This window comes from Myotis lucifugus, unplaced genomic scaffold (genome assembly GCF_000147115.1).
Source record: "Myotis lucifugus unplaced genomic scaffold, Myoluc2.0 scaffold_268, whole genome shotgun sequence".
Lineage (NCBI taxonomy): Eukaryota > Metazoa > Chordata > Mammalia > Chiroptera > Vespertilionidae > Myotis > Myotis lucifugus.
In genome coordinates this window covers 1,309,370-1,331,080 of record NW_005871316.1, presented here as the reverse complement: position 1 = coordinate 1,331,080, position 21,711 = coordinate 1,309,370, and the positions used below count along the sequence as shown (strand labels likewise).

General features: G+C 40.4%; 1 protein-coding gene across 4 annotated transcripts in view; it reads left to right on the top strand.

Moving 5' to 3' along the window:
• The window catches only part of GEMIN2 (gem nuclear organelle associated protein 2), a 31,794-nt gene extending 10,489 nt beyond the window's left edge, over window positions 1-21,305 (top strand). For 3 of the 4 annotated variants that reach the window (XM_006099266.3, XM_023762925.1, XM_023762927.1), the window contains exons 5-10: window positions 360-473; window positions 4,853-4,897; window positions 6,148-6,216; window positions 10,946-11,056; window positions 12,795-12,853; window positions 20,827-21,305. In XM_006099266.3, the coding sequence (XP_006099328.1) occupies window positions 360-473; window positions 4,853-4,897; window positions 6,148-6,216; window positions 10,946-11,056; window positions 12,795-12,853; window positions 20,827-20,866 (438 nt within the window). In that variant the 3' untranslated portion in view covers window positions 20,867-21,305. The remainder of the gene's footprint in view (window positions 1-359; window positions 474-4,852; window positions 4,898-6,147; window positions 6,217-10,945; window positions 11,057-12,794; window positions 12,854-20,826) is intronic. The other variant, XM_023762926.1, reaches the window with a different exon arrangement.
• The last annotated feature ends 406 nt before the right edge of the window (window positions 21,306-21,711 follow it).

The window sequence follows — 21,711 nt, the reverse complement described above, 5'->3', positions numbered from 1 at the left end:
TAGTCTTTCCTCTGTGCACACACATCCCCAGTGTCTTACTGTGGGTCCCAAATTTCCTTCTCTTGCCAAGGGCCACCAGTCCAAATAGGGATTGGGCACCATTCTGCCAATTTACCTAAATTCACCTCTATTAAAGAGCCCTGTCTCCAAGCAATAGTCCACATCCTGGAGGTTCTGGGGGATTAAGTTTTCCACCGTTTGAATTTGGGGAGGGGACATAATTTCAATCCCATACAAGGGTAACCATATTTTTGTGTTGATGTGGGTGGGAACTATGGGAGGAATCTTATTCCTTTTTTCACAGTTCTGTATTTTAACAATACATAGAAATAAGTAAATTTGTTTTTTTTTTTCTTTAGCCAACATCTGAAGATGAAGAAGGCTGGAAAAAATTTTGTCTGGGTGAAAGGTTATGTTCTGAAGGGGCTGTTGGACCAGCTAAAAATGAAAGTCCTGGAATAGATTATATACAAGTAGGTGATAAGTAGTTAAAACAACAAAGTATTCTAGTTCTAGTGCATCTTTTTTTTTTTTTTAATATATATTTTTATTGATTTCAGAGAGGAAGGGAGAGAGAAACATCAATGTTGAGAGAGAGTCATTGATCGGATGCCTCCCACATACTCTACACTGGGACTAGAACTGCAACCTAGGGATAGAACCGCAACCCAGGCATGTGCCCCATTCGGGAATTGAACCATGACCTCCTGGTTCATTGGTAGATGCTCAACCATGGTGTCATGCCAGTGGGCCATCAGCAAGCTGCAGCCTAGTCCAAGTCCAGTCCACAACCTATTTTTTATACAGCTCATGAGCTAAGAATGGTTTTTATATTTTTTAAGGGTTATAAAAAAACAAACATAATATGTGACTAAGACAGTGTGTGGCCTGCAAAGCCTAAAATATTTAGTTTGGCGATTTACAGAAAATGTTTGCCAACCCCTGACTTAGTGTATTACCTCTAAATTGGTATCCCAGTTTCTGAAACAACGTACTGTGATATTTTTTAGGTTGGCTCATGGCTCGAACAATGAGTGACTAGTGGCAGGGAAACAGAAAAACATATGACATGATGAGGGATGTTCTTAAAAATCCTTAGTAAATTGCATATTCTGGAGATGGAATGCTGAGAGTATATTTAAATTTCATAAAGCTTCATATATTATGTGGACAACTTTTTCTTGTCCTTCAGGATTCACCTGCCCTCAAATTTGCAGATGTTTCTATGGAACCCTCTGCATACATCAGCATTACTACTAACTCTATATTATGTTGTTCTGTTCTGTTGAATAAGTATTTATTGTGTGCTACATGGTACCACATTGTGTTTTTCCTATTTAAAACTAATTTATCCCCAAATGGAAAAGCTCCAAAAATCACTAAAAAGACTGAGAACCCAATTAAAAACAAATAATAGTCCCATAATACAAATAGACCTCACAGAAAGGAAATACAAATTGTTTTTATATGAGAAGATGCACAAACTCACTTGTAATATAAATGTAACTTGTAACTATATTGAGCTGCTATTTTTTCAGGTAATATATTGGCAAAGAAAGCTTGATAAACTGTGTTGATAGGGCTGGGAAAACAGGTATCTACACTAATAGAAGAGAAACATGGTAATTAGCATACGACCGCTACCCTTTCCATTGGCTAATCAGCGTATCCTTATGCAAATTAACTGTCAGCCAAGATGGCGGCCGGCAGCCAGGCAGCTGGAAGCGAACATGAGGCTTGCTTGCTCCCGTGACTGCAGACTCCAACGTTCCCTGCCTGACTTGCCGGCCTCTGAGCTGGCAGTTTGAAACATTCTAACAAATATAGGCCGGGATCTCAGAGCTGAAGTTATACATTGTTTCGATTATAGAACCGAAACAAACCAGATACCTGCTCTCAGAGCTAGAGCCAGAGCTAAAGCTGGCCCAGAATAAAATTAAAAAAAGGAGCGGTTGGGAGCTTCAATCAACAACCGCCAGCCTGAAAGCAGCCCTCAGCCCCTCACCCAGACTGGCCAGGCACCCCAGTGGGACCCCCACCCTGAAGGGTGTGTGACCAGCTGCAAACAGCCATCATCCCCTCATCCAGGCTGGCCAGGCACCAAGTGGGGACCCCCACCTTGATCCACGACACCCTTCAGGGCAAACCAGCCAGCCCCCAGGCCTCTATCCTATATAGTAAAAGGGTAATATGCCTCCCAGCACCGGGATCAGTGGAGCCGCGAGGCCTCCTGGCACCGGATCAGCGTGACAGGGGGCAGCGCCCAAATCCCCTGATCACCCTGTGGCTCTGTGTGTGACAGGGTGCGGCGCCCCAACCCCCTCCCCCCCCACCACCACGGGCCTTGCTCTGTGTGTGACGGGGTAGAGCCATAACCTCCCCATCAACCCTGCCCTGAGTGTGACAGTAGCGGCGCCCCAACCCCCTGATCGGCCCTGCTCTGTGGGTGATAGAGGGCAGTGCCCTAACTCCCCTATTGGCCCTACTCTGTGCTCCCCAACCCCCCTGATGGTCCCTGCTCTGTTCATGACAGGGGGCAGCACCCAACCCCCTGATTGGCCCTGCTCTGTGCGTGACAGGGTACGGAGCCCCAACCCCCCTGATGGTCCCTGCTCTGTGCGTGACAGGGAGCAGCGCCCAACCCCCTGATTGGCCCTGCTCTGTGCGTGACAGGGGGTGGCGCCGCAACCTCCCCATCGACCCTGCCTTGAGTGTGACAGAGGGCAGTGCCCCAACCCCCCAATCAGCCATACCCTGAGCATGACTGAGGGTGGCATCGCAACCTCCCAATCTGCCCTGCTCTGTGCATGACAGGGGGCAGCGCCCCAACTCCCCAATCAGCCCTGCTCTGAGCCCGACCAGGGCTGCACCTAGGGATTGGGCCTGCCCTCTGCCACCCGGGAGCAGGCCTAAGCCAGCAGGTCGTTATCTCCCGAGGAGTCCCAGACTGCGAGAGAGCACAGGCCGGGCTGAGGCTCCCCCCCCCCCCCGAGTGCACAAATTTTTGTGCACTGGGCCTCTAGTTCTTATATATGTGATGAGAGTGAAAAATAGATTCAGATCTCCAGGGGAACTAATTTGGCACTGTTTCTTATACAACTTATTCTTTTTTTTTTTAAATATATTTTTATTGATTTCAGAGAGGATGGGAGAAGGAGAGAAAGATAGAAATATCATTGCTGAGAATCATTGATCGGCTGTCTCCTGCATGCCCCTTATTGGGGATCAAGCATGCAACCAGAATTGAACCCAAAACCCTTCAGTCCGCAGGCCAACACTCTTATCTACTGAGCTAGACTGGCGAGGGCCAACCTATTCTTTTGCATAATCCCTAATGTATGTTACATTTTAAAAATGTGTTTTAATTTAATAAAGAATTAAAATTTATTTATTTTGCTTGTTATTACAAAATACATACAAGTAACATACCATGTGAAAAACCACTTAAAGATTTAAGAGTTTATTGCCTGTCCTCTTTTTTTTTTTTTTTTAAATATATTTTATTGATTTTTTACAGAGAGGAAGGGAGAGAGATAGAGGGTCAGAAACATCGATGAGAGAGAAACATCGATCAGCCGCCTCCTGCACATCTCCCACTGGGGATATGCCCGCAACCCAGGTACATGCCCTTGACCAGAACCGAACCCGGGACCCTTGAGTCCGCAGGCCGGTGCTCTATCCACTGAGCCAAACCGGTTTCGGCGTTGCCTGTCCTCTTTAAAAAAAAAAAACAAAAAAAAACAGTGTGGGGCTGCCTCCTGAACGCCCCACACTGGGTATTGGGCACACAGCCTAGACATGTGCCCTAACCAGAAATTGAACCTTAACCTCCTGGTTCATAGGTTGATGCTCAACCACTGAGCCACACTGGCTGGGCGCATATCCTCTTAAGTTTCTCACAAGTCAATGCTATTTTCATGATCAGTGCTCCCAGCATTAAGCTGCAAAGTAGAATTTAAAAAATTGAATCAGATTAGGTTTGAAAAAAGTCATTCTAACTCAAGTGCCCTTTATTCTTGAAAATATTAGCTTTAGCTGAAGATTCTTTTTAAATACTCAATGAACTATTTGTGAGTTTTTTTAAATTGATTTTGAGAGAGAAAAACATGATTGGTTGCTTCCCGCATGTGCCCCAACCGTGGATGGAACCTGCAACCTGGGTATGTGCCTTGACTGGGAATTGAACCGGCCACCTTTTAGTGAATTTGACAACGCTCCAACCAGGTCATACCGGGCAAGGCTAGCTGAAACTTTTTTAAAAGATTGTATCAGCCCTGCCCAGTTTGATCAGTGGTTAGAGTGTTGCCCTGTGGACAGAAGGGTTGAGGGTTCAGTTCCGGTCAAGGGCACAGTCAAGGCCACGTACCCCAGTTGCAGGCCCAGTCCCTGGCCCCCAGTCCCCAGCCCTTGTCAGGGCATGACGGAGGCAACCAGTCGATGTGTCTCTGACATCAATGTTTCTTTCTGTCTCTCCCCCTCCCTTCCATACCCTCTAAAAAAATCAGTGGAAAAAAGTATCCTCAGGTGAGGATTAACCAAAAAGTTTGTATCATATTTATGTTATAGTATTAATAATATCAGTATCTTTTTAAAAATTTTCATACTTTAACATTTTAATTATGGAAATCATTTTTAAATTTATATATTCAGATTTCAAGACATCATTTGGGGGGGCATTACCAATGTAATACTTCATGGAACATTTTATTGTAATAGGCAATAAAGGAATTTTGTTTTATAGCCATTTTCTGTTTCTAAATAATAGTGTGATGAAAAATTCACCAGTTTGAAAAAAAATTAAATCCCTCCTTATAATACTATTTAGTAAATTACAATCTCATTTTTCTTTCAGATTGGTTTCCCTCCCTTGCTTAGTATTGTTAGCAGAATGAATCAGGTAAAGTCTATCTAATAAGGATATATGCATTCTTTTGTTTGTGATGTGTGTGAAAGTATTTGAATACATTTACTGAATATTTATGCAAAACCCTGTCCTAAACTATTGTGTGTGTGTGTTTTCTAAATTCTTTAACATTTCTTATTTAATCCTTAATGCCACCCTGTATAGGGAGTTATTATTAATATGTATCCCCTTTTTAGAGAAGAGGAAACAAAATTAATGGTTAAGTAACTTGCAGGTATTTTTTTCAGCAAGTTTTAATGGCAGCACTGGTATTCAATATCAGAGTGATCTAATTCTAGAACTGACACTCTTAATCATGGTGCTAAACTATTTAATTGCGTATATTTCAGTTGTTAGTCTTAGATTCTGGGGTTTGAAGTAAATACTAAGGTTAGATTGCTATTTCTAATTTCAGATAGCCTGTGTATTCTATTACAAATAAAATACAGTTGACCCTTGAATAGCACTGGGGTTAGGAACACTGACCCACTGCAGTTGAAAATCCACATATAACTTTTGACTCCCCCAAAACTTAACCACTACATACATTTCTTGGATAAAATGGAGAAAGATGGATTTTGTTTCTTCAGACTTTTAGGACTAGTTACTCTCCATTTAAAGACCACCAAAAAAGTTTGTTTTGTCTTAACATAGCATTGGATATCCTTGTAAGAGGAAATTTTTATACTCTGTCTTAATTTTACTGGCTGACAGTTTCTCTTAATTGATCATTTGCATTAAGATACCATAGTGGTCACACTAAATTCATCATAATGTTTTTAAGTGTCCAACTAAAAATAAGCCAGATAATATTTTTAACAATTTGATACATTCTGTCTGTATAGTTTTAAAGCAGATCTTTCTCTCGCTAACTTTCTGTTCCTATTTGTACAATGTTTCAATAAAAATAAAGGTATTTATGCAAAGACTTTTTTTTAAGAGCACATGGAATTTTTGAAGTAGTGATAAACTAAATTAGTAGTTACAAACTAAATACTAGGATTTAAACCAAGGTATTGATACTTGAAAGTGTATAAGAATATTTATCTTAAAAGCCTCTTCTCACTGAGTGAGCCATCTAATCAAATTACTACATAAAGTCACAGTTTTCTCTGAAAGTCTAAAGACTGAGGCCACTTTAAATATCAGAGTTGCTGTCTAACTAACTTAATGAAACTCATTTTGAACTTGTCAATGTTTTACTACTAATGCAATTCTTCCACCTCCTCCGCCCTTTTTTTTAGGCAACAGTAACCAGTGTCTTGGAATATCTGAGTAATTGGTTTGGAGAAAGAGACTTTACTCCAGAATTGGTAGTGTTACATCTTTTCATTTTCATAATTCAGACAAAACTATATACTCTACAGTATTTATAGATATGTATTATATATATTTTTTATACCTCTGTATAATGCAAACTATGTTTGTTTGCAGTGATACAAGAAACTTACACTAGAATATAAATCAACATACTACTTTCTTCATTGAGAAAGTCTTGCTTTGGGGGGGAAATGTTCACTGAGCAGTTGATTTTTATCCTGGGACAGACTGCTTATCGCGTTGCAGACCAGTAATGAACTAGCAACCAATCTGCAGAGCCCCATTTTGATTGGTACTGGCTTAAAGAAGTTTGAAATGCATTTTCTAAAATCTCATTGAAATTAACTCACAAAAGCATGTCAGAAATAACAACAACAATAGCACTTTGTGCCAGATATTGTTTTAAGGACTTTGTATGTAATAACTTCTTGAATCCTCTAATAACCTATCACTATTATTATTTCCATTTTATAGATAGGAAACTAGAGAACATAGGGATCAGTAACTCGCTTAAGGTCATACAGATTATAACTGGCAGAACTGAGATTATGCCTAGGCAACCTGACTATATACTCTTAGCAACTATGCTACACTGCCCCTCTATTTTATTGCTTCATATTCACAGCTCTTTTTTTTTTTTTTAACCTTCACTAAATCTGAAAAATACAGATTACAAAATGATAGATTGAACCACCATATGGAATTTCCTTCAATATAATTTTTTTTAACCTTCAAAATTGGGTAAATTTGGTGGACATTATATAAATTATCTACTTAATCCCCTAATAAGTTTTATCATCTGAAGATAGATTTAATTTTTAGAAACAAATATTTTTCACAGTTGAGGATAGCGGCAAAAAAGTATATCTGAGCCCGGCTGATGTGGCTCAGTGGTGGAGCTTCAACTCATGAACCAATTCTGGTCAGGGCACATGCCTGGGTGGCCGTCTTGATCCCCAGTGGGGAGTGTGCAGGAGGCAAGCGATCATTTCCCTATCGTCAGTGTTTCCAACTCTGTATCCCTCTCCCTTCCTCTCGAAAAAGAAAAAGAAAAAAAAAGTCATATTTAAAAAGAGTATAGAGGCTCCAAAGCTTCCTGTCAAAGCATAAGATACAATCTTTGCCCTCCAGAAGCTTATAGTCTGCGGGGAGAAACGGATAAACCAACGTTGCAGTACGATGTGTAAGTTTCCCAGCCTGCCATTTAGCCAAGTGGAAGTGGCTTAGAAAAGTCTCTTCCATAAGTATAATGACCATATTCTTTTTGTTTTGTTTTTGTTAATCCTCACTAGAGGATATTTTCCATTGCTTTTCAGAGAGAGTAAAAGGGAGAGAGAAGGGGGGAGAGAGAGAAACATCGATGTGAGAGAGACACATTGGTTTTCTCCCGCACATGCTCCAACTAGGGGCAGAGAGTGAACCCGAAACCCACATATGAGCCCTTGCCCTTGACCGAGAATGAAACCTGAGCCCCTTCAGTGCACAGGCCGATGCTCTGACCACTGAGCATACTGGCAAGGTCATGACCATATTCTTTATCACTAGATTTTTCATTTTAAGTTTTTATATTTCTTTTCCTTTATTTTTATTTATTTATTATTTTTTTGTTAATCCTCACCGAGGATATGTTTTCCATTGATTTTTAGAGAGTGGAAGGGAAGGAGGGTGGGAGGAGTGAAAAAAAAGAGAGAGAGAGAGAGACTGGTTGCCTCCTGCATGCACTCCAAGTGGGGCTGGGGAATAAACCTGCAGCCGAGGTACATGCCCTTGACTGGAAATCAAACCCATGACCCTTTGGTGCCCAGGTCAATGCCCTAACCACTAAGAAACACCAGCTTGGGCTATTTTCTTTCTTTTAAATCTCTACTATATAACATGTACTTTTTAAAGGAAAAAATATTCATGTTTAAAATCAGTTTCTGATTCAGTGGTCCTATGTGTCTTTTACATAATTATAATTAATGTGTGTGTATGTATACATATGTGTGTATATATTACATGTGTGTGTTTTTATAGCTACATTTCAGATATGTATTTCTGTATGATAATGTAATTCACATAAGCACCATTGTCTTAATATCTCATAATCTACATTGATTCATTATTGGCCATTTGGATTCTTCCTTATATTTTGCAATCATGGCTAAAATATAAATGTATAGTAATTTCTTAGGCTATTTTTAGAGTAGAATTATTGAATCCAGCCTTTGTTACATTCCACCAGATTACTTTCCAAAAGAAATGAATGAGTTTATAATGCATCAGTTATGGGTGCTTAAAGTTAGTTCTTTTCCTTGCAACCTTAGTTTAAGTTGAACCATATGAAATAACCATTTTTTTATAAGTTAAAAACGTTTGATTATCAATAATTCCATATGATGATTCAATCTGTCATTTTGTAATCTGTGTTTTTCAAATTTGGTGAGTTTATAGTAGTACTTTATAGTTTATGTAATTTACGTTTCTTTCAATACCAGTGAAACAGGATGTTTTTTCTTAGCTATCCTTTGCTCATATTCTTAGGCTACTTTTTCATTGAAATCTAGATATTGAACTTTAAATCTAGATATTGAACTTTAAATTTTATATCGTTTCCTTCTGTCTGTATTACTTATCTGTTTTCCTTCTCTTCCTTTAATATTTATTTTTTAACTTTGTTGTAAGATTTTAAAAAATATTTTTATTGATATTTTAGAGAGAGAAAGGGAGAGGGGGAGAGAGAGAAACATCCATACCAGAGCGAAACATCGATGGGCTGCCCCCTGCACATCCCCAACCGGGGATCAAGCCCCCAACATGGGCCGGAATCAAACCCGTAACCTTTCCGTGCATGGGACGACACCCAACCAACTGAGCCACACCAGCCAGGGCTGTTGTAAGATTTTTTAAAAAACTTATAAAGATTACTAGAGGGTGATAAGTTTGGCTTCTCCTGTTAATTAGTGAAAGCATATTACCAAAAAGTGTAGCTATATTTGCCAGAGAAACCATTAAAGTATTTTTGAGCCATTGACAAATGATTTACTAAATTTTCACCGGATTAATCTTTTGAGTCTTATTTTGAGTAATATGTCTCTTAAATCAATAGTGTTCAGTTCCCCTATCCAAATAACCATATCATCAGAACTCTAGTATTTAGAATATCAGTGTTTAAAGTAAAAACCAGCATATAAACTAGCAAAAGGGAAAAGGAACCTTTCTGAAACTTCTTTACTTGGTATTACTTGGTATTGACTTGTCTTAATAGTTTTTTTAGAAATGTAGCCTTATTTTTTTAATATATCTTTATTGATTTCAGAGAAAGGGAGAAAGAGATAGAAACATCAATGATGAAAGAGAATCATTGATCGGCTGCCTCCTGCACACCCCGTACTGGGAATCGAGCCCGCAACCCGGGCATGTGCCCTTGACCAGAATCGAACCCGGGATCCTTCTGTCCACCAGCTGATGCTCTATCCACTGAGCCAAACCAGCTAGGGCATGAAACTTTATTTTTAAAAGCTGTGTGTTTTCATAGGAAAAGGTGAACATTTTTATTTATTTATTTTGTTAACCCTCACACAAGGATATTTTTTCCATTGATTTTTAGAGAGAGTGGAAGAGAAGGGGAGAGACAGAGAGACAGAAACATCGATGTGAGAGAGACACATTGATTGTTTGCCTTCTGCACGTGCCTGACCGGGACTAGGGATGGAGCCTGTAACTGAGGTATGTGCCCTTGACTGGAATCGAACCAGAGACCCTTCAGCCTTCGGGCCAACACTCTAACCATGGAGCCAAACCAACTAGGGAGAAAGGTGAACATTTTCAAAAGTAGCGGAAAGTTTATCTAGATGGTGGGATTTCAGGTTCATTTTTTCTCTGTGCATTTTGTATTCTTTAGTTTTTCTGCATTTAGTATTATTATTTTGGTAATTAAAAAGAAAAACCCATTTTAAAATGGGATGGGAATAAATTTAGCTTGCATGGTATTTATACAAGTATCAAAACATTATTTCATCTAGAATATAGTTCCTTTGTATAGACCCAGGGGACAAAGTTATAAAATTATAATATGAGCGGACCAAAGGGTCTCAGGTTTGGTTCCTGATCAAGGGCATGCAGTACCTTGGTTGCAGGTTCAATCCCTGGTTCTGGTCGGGCGGCCCTGGTCAGGGCACATGTGGGAAGCAACCAACTGATGTGTCTCTCTCACATCGATGCCTTTCTCTCTCTCCTCCTCTCCCCTCCCTTCCACTCTCTCTGAAAATCAATGGAAAAAATATACTCCCTCCTTGGGTGAGCATGAAGAAAATAATCAAATAAAGTGCATTTCTGCAGGCAAAAAAAATTATAATATGATTTGTATATCTGTCTATAGAAGGCAAAGGAAAAATGTATCTTAATTTTTCAAGGATTTATACACATCTTAATACAGTTTTCTACCTATGTTTTGGGACTATAATTGTAATAAGAATCTCTGAAATCAACTCTTCGGGGGGTAAGAATATTTTGAAGTATCTAATGTTCTGTGTCTAAAGTTAGAAGATACAAAAGCTATCACCTGGCTAGCTAGATGACCCTTTGTTATCTATATCCAAACATTATACAGTTAAATGTTCTGTTAAATGTATGAAATTATTCATAGCAAATAACCAGACACAACTTTGAACGTTTTAAAAATTAGTTAAAGCATGATGATGCAATATTTCCCTACTTACTATTTTTTAAAACTCTATTTAGGGAAGATGGCTTTATGCTTTATTGGCTTGTCTTGAAAAACCTTTATTACCCGAGGCTCATTCACTGATTCGGCAACTTGCAAGAAGATGCTCTGAAGTGAGGCTCTTAGTGGTAAGTTGCAATATGGTGATAAAAGATTCCAGTGAAATAAGAAAACATGGAATATTTTATCAGTCAGGATTAGAAATATAAAGAAATATACTTAACAGGGAACAGAAGAATTAAGGGCTCTAAGAATAACTTTGGAGAACGTCTTTCCTAGTTCCAAGTAGTGCAACAAAAAAAGGTAGGCTGATCACATTTAGGATGGCAGTAACCCAGGCCTTTGAGTTCTGCTATGTGTGGCTTTCATCCTCAGCTCACCTCAAGATCCAGATGGCTGCTGGAGCCTTGGCCACTGTAAGTTCATTATAAGCAGTTGGAAAGAAAAGAAGGCCATCATCCTCTTTAAGAGACTTCCAGAGTTTCCACAGCACATCTGGCTATGTAGCTCATTGGCCAGAATTTAGTCACATGGCCATAAGAAAATGGGAAATGTTTACTTTTAGCTGGTGGCAGTGTGCCTGGCTGAAAATGAACTTCATAGTAAGGGGACATAAGAAACTGGTGTAGTCACCTAGCAATCTCTAGTCTAGCCCAATGATTGATTTGAATTTCTCCCCTCAGACCCTTCCTCTAACTCACATGTAGCATTACAATAAAAATTGAAGCCCGATTAAACCCACTTCTGATTTTTTTTCATTCCTCCTTTCCCTCCACAAAATATAAACTTGACTATTCCAAAGTTCTTTCATTAAACTATTGTGATGTTGCTCAAATGAACTTAATGGTCTGTACTCCAAGCAAATTCTCGCTATTCACCAACTACTATTCCCCATGCTTTGTTCCTAGACTTTATTCCCTCTGCAGAAGAGCCTTTCACTCTCTTCCAGTCTGCATCTAAGTACCATTTTTCTCACAATCGGGCTTATATTCCACCATTTCCTATGATACATTTCCTGATCCCAACAGCGAAAAAGGATTTCTCCATCTTCTGTTTTTTCATTATACTTTGTATCTTTTCTATGGCACTTTACACATTTTCCCTTTCATTAAAGTTATTTTGTGGATATTTCATCTTCTGTGCTACTAGCAGTTAATATGTCTATTCACTTTGTCCCATATGGTGCTTGGTACATGGAAGAATTGAGCACAGTAACATTATGGACGTGTGTCCCAAGTTTGAATTAATATATGACATGTCTGTTATAACATTACTCAATAGGTTATTGTGACTGTTCTTTGAAATGTATAAAAATAAATTTCATACTCTGTAAGACTACTTTCCATGTATCTTAGGTCTGTCATTTTAACAAATACTTGAAGTGAACTTTTTAAAATGTATAGTTCAGAAACTACTTCCATCATAATTGAGAGTCCTGATCTAGAATATTTATTAGTATGTCTTAGTGCTGGAAGCCAGAATTTTCACTCCTTCTCAATTGTAAGTTCTCTAAAATATTTTACATACTGTTTCATTACTGTCCAGTTAAGACATAGGCTTTTTTGTTGCACTACTTGGAACTAGGAAAGACGTTCTCCAAAGTTATTCTTAGAGCCCTTAATTCTTCTGTTCCCTGTTAAGTATATTTCTCTAAAAGATGATCTTAGGTATTTCTTGAGGGATCATTAATTCTACAGTTTGGTCCTTTTTCTTTGACGTTTCCTATTTCCATGTGATTCTTACTGTCTTCTAATAAAGTTTTCATATTTTGCATCAAAAGGAAATTTGTTTCAAAGATATTAGGGGGGAACAGACTACATTTTGAGTTCTACCACATGTGGCTTCTTCTCTTTCTTTTTTTTTTAGAACAGCAAAGATGATGAGAGAGTTCCTGCTTTGAATTTATTAATCTGCTTGGTTAGCAGGTAAGTAATATTTGGCTTCTTGCTTTGTATTAGTATTTTATTAATGGTGGTAGAGTTTTATTTACATTTTACAAGTAGAGGAAATTGAGGTGTAAGAAAACATAATATTATATGTATCACAATTTTTTTTTCTATAAATAATGCTTCAGTGAAGATCCTTATACATACAGCTCCATTATTTCCTGAGGTTAAATTCCTAGAAATAAGTAAAGGGCATGTACAGGCATGCACTGCTTAATATGGTGACACATTCTGAGAAGTGACCCATGGGTTGGTTGCCTCCCACCTGCGCCCAACCAGGACCAAGGAATGAGGAATGAACCACAACTGAGGTATGTGCCCTTGACTGGGAGTCGAACCCATTCTAACTCCGGAGCAACCGGCCAGGGCTGCAGTTGTATTTTTTAAATTACCTGTGTCATTTGTTCATTTTCTGTTGGGACATATTTTTATTTAGTTTGATTTCATTACTTAAATTAAAATTCCACTTGGAATTTATTTGAAAACTGTTTCATAGTCTAAACTCTTGTGTCTGTTTATTTCTTTTCTTTTTAATATATTTTTATTGATTTCAGAGAGGAAGGGAGAGGGAGAGAGAGATAGAAACATCAATGATGAGAGAGAATCATTGATTGGCTGCCTCATGCACACCCCCTACTGGGGATTGAGCCCACAACCCACGCATGTGCCCTTGACCCGAATCAAACCTGGGACCCTTCAGTCCACAGGCCAACGCTCTGTCCACTGAGCCAAACCAGCTAGGGCTATTTCTTTTTTTTTAAATGTATTTCTTATTGTTAATAGTATTACCGATATCTCCCATTTTCCACTACTTTACCCCCTCCTCCCAGCCTTTACCCAACCCCCAGGTCTTTACTATCCTATTGCCCGTGTCCATGGACTATGCATATAACTATATAAGTTCTCCGGTTTATCTCTTCTCATCCCCCCAACCGTACATCGAGGTATGTCACTCTGTTCCTGTTTATTCCCTTACACATATATAAACACTACATGCACACACATTTATTTTAGGTTTTTTACTGAACTAAATATTTTTGTTCTACTGGTCAGTGTTTTTATTCTAATGCTAATACCTTTTTAAAGATTTATAATATATTCAAATATTGGGAAGGTATGTAATCCTGTATCCACTTTTCCCTCCCCCACACAAGACACTTTTTTAGAGTACACACATATTCAACATCTGGATCTACAGTTTTGCGGTTGCTGATAATTAACACTTACTGGGCACTTTGTGCCAAACATTTTTCTTAGTGCTTCCTAACAGAAACTCATTTAATTCTTAGACGGTAGGTACTATTATCAGCTTACAGATGAGGAAACAATGGCAGAGAGAGAGGTTAAATAGCTTTCCTACCATCACAAAGGTAGTAAATGGCAGGCAGAGCTAGAATCCAAACCCAGACAGCTTTACTTCAGAGCTAAGCTCTTAACTATGCTGATCACAAGTTAGCACCTACCTCATCTGGTGGTAGTAAGAGTTAAATGAGAGGCTACAGCAAGCATTGTCTTAGGCACTATATAGGCTATATCTCTAATCCTTATACAATTCAAGTGTTTTGTTTTTTTCCTTTTACACCAGTTCAGAAAAATTAAGTAATTGATGGTTCAGTAAAGTAATACTTAATGAAACGAGAGACTTAATCATATTATCTGCCTGCTAATTCACTGATATTTTATAATATTGTGCACATATGAGACAAGAAATATCCAGTGTATTGGTTATGATTCTTTTCCCCTTGAAAAGTTAGGTAAATGGAAAAACTTCTAGACTAGAAAAGTTTCTGAGACATAGGCTTCACTCAGGAAAATTTATACAAGATTATAGCAAGTTTGAAAAAGATAACATAGGCCTAGACCAGGGGTGGGCAAACTTTTTGACTTGAGGGCCACAATGGGTTCTTAAACTGGACCGGAGGGCCGGAACAAAAGCATGGATGGAGTGTTTGTGTGAACTAATATAAATTCAAAGTAAACATCATTACATAAAAGGGTACGGTCTTTTTTATTTTTTTTAGTTTTATTCATTTCAAACGGGCCGGATCCGGCCCGCGGGCCGTAGTTTGCCCACGGCTGGCCTAGACTCTTTGCTGCAGCAGCTTTAATATAAGTATCAGATATTATAAGTCTCTTGTGTTTTTTATTGTTAGTTTTGTTTGTTTTGTTAGCTTTAAGGCAATAACTGCTAATATCTACTCAAATAAATGGAATCCCATTTTACCAATGATAATGATTTTTTAAAACTTATTGTGGAGATTTTCAAGCAAATACAAATGTAGTAGAATAAATTCCCCTCTGTTAGGGTAGCCGAAGGAAGAGTGCACGAGGCCAAAGGGGGTAAAGAAGTATGAATTTATTAGGTCATCTGGAAACCCAGGTTGGCTGAGCCCCAAAATGGCAACAGCACCCAGGGACTGGGAGTCAAAGATTTTAAGACGTGGAGTCTGAAGACAGGGCGGGCAGTCAGAGGAGGGACATGAGGTAGGTTCCAGGGACCTGGAGGGGAATGGAGAATCGAGTGATTGGGAGGGTCAAAGGGAGACTGAGGGACCTGATGGGTTGGAGAAGGATGATCAGAAGCCTCAGGGTGGAAAGGTCCAGGGTCGGCAGAAGAGGCTTTGAGTGGAGAAGTAGGATTTGATAAGTAGAGCAAGTTTGACTGAGAGGAGGACGATTGGGGAGTATAAAGAAGGCCTGGATGTAGGGGATCTCTGACCACTTCCCATTGCCGTGACAGAAATTGTCTAAGTCCTGGAGAATGTTAAAATCTCGGGCCAGTGTGAATAATTTATATTGTGGACTAGGGGCCCAGTGCATGAACTCATGCACCTTGAAAGGACCTGTGGGCCGTGAGGCTGCAGTGGGCACAGGGGCAGGTCTCGGCCCATCCTCCGTGCCCCTGCCCAGCCTCTCCTGCCGAAGCCCCCGGTCCTCTGTCTGCCAGCAGCCCCACTCCTGTCGCCACCGCTCCCATGCGCTGATGGTGTTAGCCCCGCGCGCATCTGCTGATGGTGCGGAGTGATTGGGGCTGGCGCCAGCAGTGGGTGCAAGTAGGGCCGTCGCCGGCAGCGGGTGCAAGCAGCAGCTGCTGGCCCTGATTGCCCCTCAGGAGCAGGGGGAGGTAGAGAAGCCCTGAGGGGCGATCGGGACCGGTGCCAGGCACTGGCAGCAGGTATGCCCTCTGGGTGAGACCGTGGTGCACGGGAGCAAAGAATTTTCAGTAACCACCAGAGGCTCACCCCAATGACAGCGACCGGTGCCCCGTCTTTGTCTGGCGCCCCCGCTCACCTGCTCCACCATCCCACCAGGCCAACGCCCACCATGTTCCACGCACACCCCCTCGTAGCAACCAGTTTGGTTTTTCTGCTGTTTGGTCTATTTGCATATTAGGGTTTTACATATATATATAGAAGATCAGGTGCTTTGCCTGGACCTCTTTGTAAAGGCTGAGCGTTTTAAGGTTACGGAGGAGAAATCACAGAGGAGTGTTTTCTGGGGGGGTGGAAAAAAATTCCCTGTGGTGTAAATTGGAAGGGGAGGTAAACAGCAAATGGAGATCCAGGAAGCAAGACTAGAGGGAAGGTGTCCCCACCAACTAGTCAGGCTCTGGAGAGAGGTCAGTCTAGTCCACGTGGTAGGCATCCCCTGTGATGTGGAAGACTGTGGGACCTGGTCCCAGGGGCCAATGCTGGACTGGATAGGATTTCTGGCCTAGTGCTAAGTCTTTAATCTGAGACAAGGGGCAAATCAGAAATCCAGTAGTCATTTACCGGAGATGAAACGAGCCGGTGTTGAGTGTGGGGTCAGCAATGGGAAGAAGAGGTCCCAATCCAGCATCATCCTTGGCTGGTTCAGGGGGGCCTGTAAGGGAGGGAGGCCTAATTGAATCCGGTCACCATGTCACCCGAGTAGGATTCGGAGGTAAGGCCAGGTTGAGCTGCCCCTGCCTACTGCTCACCAAGTAGCAAACTCAGGATGACCGAAGCCAGCGATGACTTCCCTTCCCCATGGAACCCTCCTGGGTTTCAGCACCAAATGTTAGGGTCACCAAAGGAGGAACGCACAAAGAATTATGAATTTATTAGTTCATCTGGAAACCCAGATGGACTGAGCCCCAAAATGGCGCCAGCACCCAGGGACTGGGAGTCAGAGATTGTAATGGACTCTAGGCAGGCTTTTATTGGGCAGAGAATTCTCTGGGCAAGTCCTGAGGGGAAAGATAATGGTCTTAGTAAGTGGAATGTGGTCTTAACAAGTGCTAAGCTAAAGGGAATGTCTGGTGTGGTCTAAAGATCAGTTCCCAGGGGAGGTGTCTATTCAGTTATTCAATCAGACCTAACGATCCCCTTTTCCCCAAAACCAATTCATCACCCAGGTTCAGCAATTACTAACTACTAGAGGCCCGGTACATGAAATTCATGCACGGGTGGGGGGTCCCTCAGCCCAGCCTGTACCCTCTTGCAATCTGGACTGCTGGCTCCTAACCACTCACCTGCCTGCCTGCCTGATTGCCCCTAACCGCCTCTGCCTTGGCCCCCGCCACTGCGGCTTCTTCCGGAAGGACGTCTGGAAGGTCATTCTGCTGTCCGGTCTAATTAGCATATTACACTTTTATTATAGACTAGAGGCCCGGTGCACAAAAATTTGTGCACTCGGGGGGGAGAGGGGTTCCCTCAGCCCGGCCTGTGCCCTCTTGCAGTCTGGGACCCCTCGGGAGATAACGGCCTGCTGGCTTAGGCCTGCTCCCGGGTGGCAGAGAGCAGGCCCAATCCCTAGGTGCAGCCCCTGGTCAGGCTCAGAGCAGGGCCGATTGGGGAGTTGGGGCGCCGCCCCCTGTCATGCACAGAGCAGGGCGGATCGGGAGGTTGCGATGCCACCCCTAGTCACGCTCAGGGTACAGCCGATTGGGGGGTTGGGGCACCGCCCCCTGTCACACTCAAGGCAAGGTCAATAGGGAAGTTGCTGCGCCACCCCCTGTCACACACAGAGCAGGGCCGATCAGGGGGTGGGCGCTGCCCCTGTCACGCACAGAGCAGGGCCCTCAGGGAGGTTGTGGCCCCGCCCCCGTCACACACAGAGCCGCAGGGCGATCAGGGGGTTTGGGCGCTGCCCCCTGTCACGCTGATCCCGGTGCCGGGAGGCCTCGCTGCTCCGCTGATCCCAGTGCTGGGAGGCATATTACCCTTTTACTATATAGGATAGAGGCCTGGTGCACAGGTGGGGGTCGGCTGGTTTGCCCTGAAGGGTGCCCTGGATCAGGGCGGGGGTTCCCACTGGGGTGCCTGGCCAGCCTGGGTGAGGGGCTGAGGGCCGTTTTCAGGCTGGCGGGTGACTGAAGCTCCCAACCTGTCCTTTTTTCTTTTTTTTTTTAATTCTGGGCCAGCTTTAGCTCTGAGGCCTCGCTGCTGAAAGCAGGTTTCTGGCCTTTGTTTACCTTCTGTATTTGAAACAATGTTGCAGTCCTGCTGACTAAAGCAGGTTTCTGGGGTTTGGTTTAGCTTCTATATTTGTTACAATGTTTCTTAGAGTTGCAGCTCAGAGGCCGGCAAGGCAGGCGGGGAAGCTTGGCTTCCTCCGTCACTGAAGCAAGCAAGCCTCCCTGTTCGCTTCAAGCTGCCTGGCTGCCGGCCGCCATCTTGGCTGGCAGTTAATTTGCATATCGCCCTGATTAGCCAATGGGAAGGGTAGCGGAGGTACGGCTAATTACCATGTTTCTCTTTTATTAGATAGGATCATCTGTTCACCAGGATGTTTCTTTATTCCATTGTTTTTGTTAATGTATTTTAAACAAATTTCAGGCATGTCATTTTAGTATGTATCTGAGAAGAGCTTTTTAGTTGTTTTTCTTTTGTTTTAGTTTTCTGAGAAGAACTTTTTAAAAATATAATTATAATACTAGTACCACACCTCAAGAATTTAATAACTCACTGTATCATCTGATGTCTACTCCATGTTTCATATTCCCTAATTGTCCCAAAAATGTTGTTTTGATTTTGAATTGTTTAAATCTAAGGTGCACTCATTGCATTTGTTTGATGTCTCTTAAATCTCCCCATCAACCTTCCTGGGGTTTTTTTCTTTGTCATTTATTTGTTGAAGAAACTGGGTCCTTTGACTTTTAAAATTTCACATCTTGGTTTTGACAACTAAACCTTCGTGCAGTATTTAATGTGTTCATCCCCCATATTTTCTGTAAACTGGTAGGTAGGTCTAGAGGTTTGATTATACAAGTGTCCCCCAGAAATGTAATACACTTTAACAGTTGATAGCTCAATTTTGAAAATGAAATGTATTTTCATAAACACTGCCTTTATAATTATTCAAAGTGTGTGTATACATTTTTGGGGGGACACCCTATATACCAGTATAGTGTTTTTGTTTGTTTGACAAGACTCCATGGATGCTGTTGTATTACATCAGGAGGCACATAATGTCCAGTTGTCAGACTTTTTAGTGGTGATAAAGTTGATCATTGTGTTCAGTTAAAGTCCATACCTTTTACCTGTTGGTTTTATTAGCCATTGATGATTGTTACATAGATCCATTATTTCCTTAGGATTAGAAAATGCTGGTTTTTATATTTATCTATATAATATTTTCTATAAAACATTATTTCTCTTCATCAATTTGGTTACCCTGAAATATAGTTTACACCCCACCCCACCCCCCAAAAAATAGGATACAGGCAGTATTACTCCCATTTATCACTAATTTTTGTAAAATAATGAAGTTGTGGCCTAGCAATCCCCAAAGATGACCAATAAGATTGTTTCTGTTTTTGGATTATTGTTTTGCATTTAGGGGTTTTAACATCTGATATGTTTCGATCCATTGCAATCGGTATTTTTGATGCTCAGGTTCCAACTTTGGCCAGTCAGGTCAATTCCTATGCTTTTTGTTTTATAATCCTGGTGGTCTTTTATAGTTGTCTTACTTTCGGTATGTCAAGATGATTCATGTATTTTGAGTATTTCTGGATCTGGATCTACAATTAGTCTTTTCTCCTGAGAGTACTGTTTCTTCTTTTCAAGTAGAAGATGGTATTTCGAGTCTAGAGAATTAGTTGTGTATTGAGTCCTTTTCAGTGAACAGCTAGGAACTATGTATTTTTTAGAAAAAGAAAATTCTGAGTTCAAATTGATATTTCAGTTCTAGTTTAAGATTCTGGGGGTTTTCTTTAGTATTTCTTTTTATCCTATGCTGAAAATTCTGGTTTCGAACAATGTTAATATAATTATGGCTTTATCCTGTAGTATGCACATAATTATTTCAGAATAACACTGCTACCAATGTCACTGACAGTAAAAATATTGAAATCATTTTAAGAATGCTTTGCATTCTGTTTTGTCCCTGGAATATCTTACTAGAAACATGTATCAGAACACTGTGTTTAAGGTCATTTGACAATATTCTCCTCTGTGTGATTATACTACCAACTTGATATATGGGAAGATTCATTTTGTGGAGTTTGATTCATGTTTTTTTTTATTGTTTCATAATTACATAAAAATATTTACATTTTTCCAAGGTTAAATTTTAATTCAATGTACATTTGGAGTATTTTAGAATCCACCTTTATCCTCCCTAGCCTCTTTTCTCTCCTGTAATTATCCCTTTTATTATTAATTTTTGGTTTATCCTTCCACTTATTCTTTTTAAAAAGTATAAGCAAGTATATATATCTGCATTCCTACACACACTTATAAAAGGTAGCATATTAAACATACCATTCTGTATCTTTTTTTCATGTAATAAATCCTGGAAGTCATGCTATAACAGTATAGATATTTTGTAAAAGCTTCATAGTCTTCCACTATATTGATGTACTGTAGTTTATTCACCCAGTGCCTTATTGGTAGGCATTTGGGTTGTTTGTGGCCTTCTGATATTATTTTAAGTAGTGCTGCAATTAATATCTTTAAGCATACATTCAATGATTTCTTTACTAGGTATTTTGACCAACGTGACTTAGCTGACGAGCCATCTTGATGTTGCTGATCTCTCAGGGGTAGAAGATACGTGTGATGAAGGCAGACTGTCTGAGGAAATACAATGCCAATGAAGTGAGATTGCATCACATTTTCAACAGCATGTAAAAGGTCTTCATCCTAATCTGTGCAACTGAAGTTGATATGTAGGATGTAGAGTGTATGGATTTGAACATCTGAAGTATCTTTGGATAATCCCACTAATTTCTAATGAACAGTTTTCTATTACCATGTGTAAAACTGTATGGTGAAATTTTACAAATGTCCTTGATACTGCTTCATTGTTTATTTACAGATATACACATAAAATTTTATTGAAAGTGTATTTTGGTTACTAAAATTTTGTTTGACTCTTGAAAAGAAACAAGACAATGGAGAAAGGGTCTTAGAATTAAAAGTCTAGATTAAATGGCAAATGTGTTCTTAGCAGCAAAATTAAACATTTTGCATTTAAATGTTTTTTATTTAAATGCTTTATTGTACAAAACTTTTTAAAAAAACATATTTTTATTGATTTCAGAGAGGAAAGGAGAGGGAGATAGAAACATCAATAATGAGAATCATTGATCAGCTGCCTCCTGCAACCCCCAGCCAGGCCTGTGCCCTGATGGGAATTGCACTGTGACCCTGATTCATAGGTTGAAGCTCAACCCAAGCCGTGCTGCACAAAACTTCTGTTAAGTTATTTTTAATAGTACCCTAATAGGTTGACTGCTTTAATTTTTCTGTCAAATATTCTGTTCATATGTAATTTATCAGGTAGAAATGTTTCCTACTTTAAGTAACAGAAGATCCTAGTAGCAATGGTTTCTCAAATAGGGGTTTATTTTTTTCACATAACGAGAA